This window comes from Protopterus annectens, chromosome 10.part0, assembly GCF_019279795.1.
Source record: "Protopterus annectens isolate FY-2018-M chromosome 10.part0, PAN1.0, whole genome shotgun sequence".
Lineage (NCBI taxonomy): Eukaryota > Metazoa > Chordata > Ceratodontiformes > Protopteridae > Protopterus > Protopterus annectens.
Genome location: NC_056744.1, coordinates 71,551,471 through 71,558,746, shown reverse-complemented (window position 1 = coordinate 71,558,746; position 7,276 = coordinate 71,551,471). Strand labels below are relative to the sequence as shown.

Here is a 7,276-nt window from a genome sequence, read left to right as displayed (position 1 = left end):
CTTAATCATCTAAAAAAATGATTGTAAATATAAGCCTATATGTTACATTTGTGATTACCATAATTAAAATTAAAAAAAAAAACAGCCTTTACATGGGAGAGGGGCTTTGCCCCCCACCTTGCATAGGGGCTCCTAGAATTCTCCTAGAAATTAAATATACTAACTCCATGGTTACTCGATCTGATGAAGTTCGACAGTTGCATAATTCGGCCAACCAAACCTCTGTCGAAAATCACCAGCATTTCAGCACACAACAAAATGCATGCAGAGACAAATCCTATATATATATATATATATATATATATATATATATATATATATATATATATATGTATATTGTGTGTGTGTGTGCAACTGTGTTTCTGTTTAAGCATATGTACATGTGTGTGTATACAAAGTTGCAATATATGCAGGGATGTATTATTCTGGAAATATACCCATAATTAAAAGACTGTAGTGAAATAACATAAATGCATGTAAAATGGAAGTATCATATATCAAGGTAATGCATAGGATTCAGTCTTTTCTGACCCTTCTGTTAATAACAAGTAGGAGTTTACAGGACATAATTACACAAAGTGTTGTGAAAGCATTTTATGATTTATAAATGAGTATTTCTGAACCGTACTACCACACAGCACAGCAGAGTAGAACTGATATTTTTGAGATATTTGGGCGGGATATAATGAAGGTTTGGAGAATAGTGCATAAAACTGTCACCTGCTGTGGGCCCTTTTCCAAACAGTGTCACAGTTAGTTTAACAAAGACTTGAATGGAACCTTTCCTCCCATTTAGGAACTGGTCTTTGAACAAATATTTCAGTTTACTGTATTCTTTACTTTTATCCGTTATACCAAGCAATAGCTCCTGTGGTTAGGCTTTTTCCTAGCAAGAGTTCATAGTGTAGGATTGCTGGTTTGGAGTGCAGTTTCCTTTGGCCTGCATTCCTCCCTGTCATTTTTCCATGCCAGAATTTTAGGTGGCCTATGACACCATACTAGGAAAGTTTGGCTTATACTACGAATATAACCTTAAAGCAATCTCCAGCAGGTACATAGATGACTGTACAGTCCATTCATTTATTGAGGCATCTCTTGCCTCTTATTTTGTTTTCATATAAGTGTTGAGCCTTGAATTCCCCACACTTCCAAATGCTGGATCTGGAAATTCTCCTTACAAAGGGGACGGTTATCAAAGGTGTCACAATGTTCTGTTCTTCCTTTGTTGAGGTCTCCATCGATGTAGAGTGCTTGGCCTCCTCCACCACCTTCAAAAAGAAAAAAATATATATAAAAATGGATTATGCATATATGCACATTTTAATAACAATTTCTTGTGCCATTACAGTTGCAGTTATGTAAGTGTCAAAGTCTATGGTGATTAGGTAATTCATGAGGCATCAGAATGCAGCCATTAGATATACTGATCATTGCATTAGAGCTAAGCATAACCTAGTCACGGATATTAATGTGGAGGACAATGTGTGATATTCTTAAATTTTATGGATATTAACAATTACTATTCAACAAAGCAGTATGCAATATCATAGGTACTGCAGTATATGAACCTAGCCACATTTAAAACAAGTAAGAATACCTTTTTATGGGATTATTTTCCATGGGTTCTTCAGACTTTAAGGAATAATGGCTACTTTGTTCAGGATAATCACTTTGTTGGTGCTAATTGTAAGGTTGACTGAGGTCAGTGCACTTCACAGAGAGACTGTGACCTGTTACATTGACAGTCAATGATAGTCTTCATGAAATGCATAACTGTTATTGAGCAATTTTGTTTAAAAATGTGATTTTGTAGGAAGTTTGAAAACATGTTTCTAAGACAGAATTTCAGAACAACAGCTGTATATTTTATGAGGTGGGGACTTGGAGATCATATGTCAAAAATGTGGTGCTAAAAAGTTAAGAAGCATTGAAATTATTGGAATTTAATCAACTTAAAACGGTAGTACAAAATGACAGTCTAAGCTTTTTCAAAAACAAGTAAAACAATACTCGTAACGCCAGTGTTGTTTTAACTTTTAAATGCCACATTTTCAACATAGCATCTACAAGGTCAAGTGCAGGAGCTAAGCAACAAAGCAACTGCAGATATTGGTTCTAAATATAATTTTTTCTAACACATTTTAAAAATTAGAATACAAAGGTCAGCTTTTATGAAAAATGTACAAATGAGTAGAAATAAGCATGCTAGATTTTCCAGTTATTTTTGTTACAGTGGAAATTAGTTTTGGAAGAAAATAAGAAAAGTGCTTTCTAAGAATTCTAAAGTTCCCCAGTGGAAAGTCCAAACAATTTGTAATTTTTCTATCAGATTGTCTGCATTTATTTTCATTGGAAGGTGGAAATTATTGATTGTAGTATAGACCAAGCTGATGTATATTAACAGCTGAGTGACATAACAATAGATTTATGTACAACCTGATTGGCTGGAAGGGGGCAAAACAATAAGCAAATTCTTAAACACAAATCAATAAATAAACACATGTAGTCTAAATATGTCATAGCTCATTCACTCATCAATCAGAAAAAAAGTATAAAAATGCAATTCTAGCTCAGAGAAAGACGGGGGTGGTTTGGTGGTAAAGACAGCATGTGTAGAAGAATTTAAGTTTTACTTGTCTGATTATAAGCCATATTAATTTACTACATCAGAATCTGATATTAGAACTGTATAATGTTTCCTTTTCACCTTCTTTTATGTTAAAGTATGTGTTTGATTTCAGGATTTTATTTGTTATAAAACTGACTCGTGGTCAAGAGCTTCAAACTTCTATAAGGATAGAACCGTTTTGTTAAAAAAAAAATCTTGGGGATAATTTGTATATGTCTGTTGAAAAAGATTTGTGTTCATCATATAGTAATTGCACAGCTTTATTCAGTGGCCCATAGATTGGCAGACTTGCAGAGAAAACATTTTTCAGTACTATAGTCAAAGGTTTTAAGGTACAGTAAGCATGTGCTTGGGGTGTCGCACTGGACATTGTGGAGTATACTGCAGTAGTTACCAATGGTTACATCAGCCCTACGTGTATTATACAAATTCTTGTCTCTATGACAAAGTTCTGACCAATGATGTACTGTTATACTTTGACTTAACAAAGCACTCATAGCTTCAATTCTGCTGTTGATTTTTAAATTGTTTTTTGTTATCTGGATCTCAAGAATTGGCACATCAAAGTAGAATGAAGCCTGATATTCCAACCAATCTTCTGCTGGGAATATATACCAAATATTTCATGAATACTGACAGTTGTATATCATTAAATTGTAGGCACATGACCTCTTGATGTTAAAAAAAAAGGAACCTATCCACACCAGAAGTACTCCAGGCTGCGGATAGGCCAGGGAAAACACAGTCAAATATCTTCCTTTCTAGTAGCAATATGGCAAAACAAATTAGTCTCAAACAGAAGAAATTAGTCTCAGAATAACCTGTAATAGTGCATGGAAGGCTAGAAAGCAACCTAGAGGGTCAGGACTGCAAACATACAAATGACCCAAGTGATGCAGAGACCAGTGACATAAGCAGGTAAATAGGAAAAGCCTGATCTCTGCAGGCCACAACATGCACATGTGCCTTCACTGTTTGACCTTCTATGGTCACAATGTACATGTAAGATATTGGGGTGCCCTCTTCCAGGCCAGCTTTGCTTGAAATGAACCAAAGCAGGATATTGGACCTTTTATGTAGAGTGAAGGCAGATGCACAGCACCTTTTAAATGATTAGACAGCAGAGTGAGGAAGATAAGTAAAGTCCATAGGATCATAGGAGATTACTAGGCTAATGGCCCTGGGGCCCTTACAAGCCTAGCCAAGAGTTTATCCCCCAAAAAGAAACCTCAATCAGCATTTGTCACTCTGTCAGTGAGGGACACAGGTGGAACCCCTAGGACAAATTTGTGGTTGCCCATCCACTCATCAAGGTTGGGCTTGAAGAGGATCAGCAAGGTACTTTGTTTGATGTGTATTAGGTGTCTATTCCAGAGATGGGGCAGCACCTGGAAGACAAACCTGTCTCTCCAGCAGGTTTTGTTAATGTCACATATTAGATTTAAGCCTTTTGATTGGGTAATGCATGAGGAGTTAGACTTACAGATATGGAGCATCTCTAGTATGGTAGGGTCTGAGATTGCCTTGTAGGCGAGACACAGATCACTTCTGAGCAATCTGTACGATACCAACTAGAGTGATAGTCATTTGAGCCTGTCCACATAGGACAGGTGTTGGAGGCCATGGATTCTCTTTCTGAGGTATTTCTGTGGCCTTTCCAGTTGATGCAGGTGTTTGGAGAGGTACATACCAAACGAGACGTTGTACTCAATTATTGGCTTAATGAGGGAGGAGTACAGAGAGGTAATAACCTTTTTTTTCTGGATGCAATCCCTTTACTTATGAGATGAACCAAATAAAAGGCTTTTCTGACCACTGCTGCTACATGATGGTCAAATATGAGATTGTTGTCAACCTAGGTACCCAGGTCTCTCACCACAGGTTGTGTGCTTAGGGGGTTGCCCTTGATGTGGTAATCATTAGGGGCTGTGTTTTGCCAAATGGTATGATAATACATTTTTTTCTGTTTAACTTAAGGCCATGACTTTGGCACCAGTCATTTGTTGCTGTGAGACCCTCTTGTAGTATGTTAACATCATTTGGGGAGTCAATAACAGCACCCAACTTACAGTCGTCTGCAAACTTGGTCAGCCACAGGCCTTTTGTCTTTGCCTGGACCTATGAGGAGTAGATGCCAAACAACAGGGGTCCCAGGACAGATCCCTGGGGAACACCACTAGTGACAGGTCTGCTGTCGGAGGTGGTGGCACCTATTTTGACCTTGTGAGTCCTATCAGTGAGCTAGCTGGCCTCCCACCTGATGAGATAGGGATTTATGCCAAGTTGTGTTAGCTTTTTGATGATGCCTGAGTGGAGGATTGTGTCAAAAGCTTTGGCCAAGTCAAGGAAAGATGTATGTACTGACTTTCCCTCATCCAGTACCTTGCTGACAGTTCATATAAATTTCACGGTACCATTATACCAGAAATTTGACCGTGCACAAAATATAAACATTCATATTCTACTCATTCATAAAAACACAGTAGAGGTCACATATAAATGCTATTTGTATTTAGCACTGTCTTTCTTGCCAATGTGTCGTGGGAGTAGTGTGTTGAAGAGCAGTAGCATTTTCTTGGTTTATTATATGGCAGTAATATTGTTAGGGTGAGGTTTTCCTTTACTGAAATTGGAAAGAAAGGAAGGAAGAAGAAACCATGGTGATGTACCCTTTGGCAAGATAACCTTAAAAACAATATTACTAGAAGTGTGAGGCTAGAACTTTATAGAGATACTTAGGTGCAACAGGGATGTAGTGCATGGAGTGCTGTGAATATACTCCAACACTGGAGAAAAAAGGCAAACTAGTTAAGGGCTTCAGTAGCATGAAACCCGAACTTCACAATTGTTGAACACACCCCCCTCTGTGCTTTATAAGGTCTCACACTAAGTATTAAATACTAAAAAATAACTATACTGGCCAACAAATGCCAGTTTCTGCTTGCTGTCCATGCCTACAACGTGTCTCTCAATTTGTTTCAAAATACTTCCCTGATGTGTGGTGCTGTCTTTGGAGCTCACCAAGTGCTGTTCCGGCTCTGAAAGCTTGCAAAACACATCAAGCTTTTGTCTCTGTAACTAGTAGCTCACGGAGCAGATAAATCTCCATGCACTATACAGAACAATGACTGGGTCAGTAATCGTAAACTAGTAGAATGCATGTCAAGATTTACTGCTTAAGTTTAATACAAATGTAACAATGAGTTTATGATTAGAGACCCACTCATAACCCTCTATGTTGTGCATGCAATCATCTGTTAATATTTATAGTCTACACCCCTCCCCCATTTTCTGCTTCTCCTGAATCTGTTGCATCAGCTCAAGTATCATTTGCTCAAGTGTTGTGCACACTATCACATCCTTGTATGTAAATAAGTGGTAGTATGTACGTGTGGGTTTGATGTGCACTCCAAATCTCTATATATACTACCTCCCAGGTCGCACCAAAGGTAGCACATTTTATAACTGGGAAAAGATAGGTACAGCTCATATCGTACAACCTCTTCTCCATCTGCAACCTCTTTGCCAAGACCTTTATCACTAGTAGCGACAGCAATAGAGGGCACTTTAATCTAGTCCCCTTTCCTAACCCTACTCTGTCACTATTTACCACATTTACTGACATACACAACCCTACCTGCCTGTACTTAGCATTAAGTTCTTCAACAAACCTACTTTCAAAATTACTACCTCTAACCCCCAGCAGAGATAAACTCACACACACTTTATCTTATTTTCCTGTCTATGCAGACTCAGTTAGTGCCTTGAAATGCTCTGTGGATGACCTCCCTTTCACAAACCCTACCTGTAAAGGCCTGAACTAAAAATGGCAAATACGTTTTCAGTCTTGCCCACCAATATCCTGGCACAAACGTTGGAATCAGCATATGTGAGATCGGCCTGTACTTACTCATATCCTCCTCATACCTCTAATATTGACACCACGGCAAATCCTGACCAGAGAATATTTCTCCCACTAAGCCCAACCCACTAATTTATATAGCAATAATAACCTAGCAGGAATCCATTAGGGCCTACCACCGTGCCCTTTTAAGATACCTCATTGCTCTCATCACCTCCCTTGACTCCATCCCATAATTAAGTTTCTAAAACTGCTCCTTGTCCATTGTGGCCTAAGGTCATTCAGCTGTATCCTTCCACTTAACCCCCATCCTCCTTGCCCCTACTGCCCTACAGCCTCTGATAATATAACCGGAATACTTCCCACAACTGCTCTGATTTCTACAATCTTCACACATCATCTGTCTTTACTGTCTTTTTCCTCATTACTGTGTCCTCCTATCCTTCAATGTATATGCTGACAGTTTCCTCTTCATTTCCACTTTTGACAGCCATGCAGCTATTTTTTTGACAGCAATTTTTCTGTCCCATTTTATTCTGTACTTCCTGGGCTTGTATTCATTGATTCTAAGTTTAAAAGTCCCTTTATCTTCTTAAAACTAATCTCTTCTTCCTGCATGTCAGAAATCATTTCCTCTCCAGCCCTTTCCCCACCTCTTCAAGTCTTCTCCTTCTTCTACAACATGTTCTGTAACTAAGCTTTTTCCATAAGTCTTCCTCTGCCATTCCATTTGTTTCCATCACAAAAACCTTCAGCCTTGTCATGATCTCTTAATGCCTCCTGCG

General features: G+C 38.4%; 1 protein-coding gene across 1 annotated transcript in view; it reads right to left on the bottom strand.

Moving 5' to 3' along the window:
- Window positions 1-349: 349 nt before the first annotated feature.
- The window catches only part of LOC122812774 (TBC1 domain family member 24-like), a 168,270-nt gene continuing 161,343 nt past the window's right edge, over window positions 350-7,276 (bottom strand). The window contains exon 7 of the mRNA XM_044084847.1: window positions 350-1,268. Within this exon, the coding sequence (XP_043940782.1) occupies window positions 1,114-1,268 (155 nt within the window). The 3' untranslated portion in view covers window positions 350-1,113. The remainder of the gene's footprint in view (window positions 1,269-7,276) is intronic.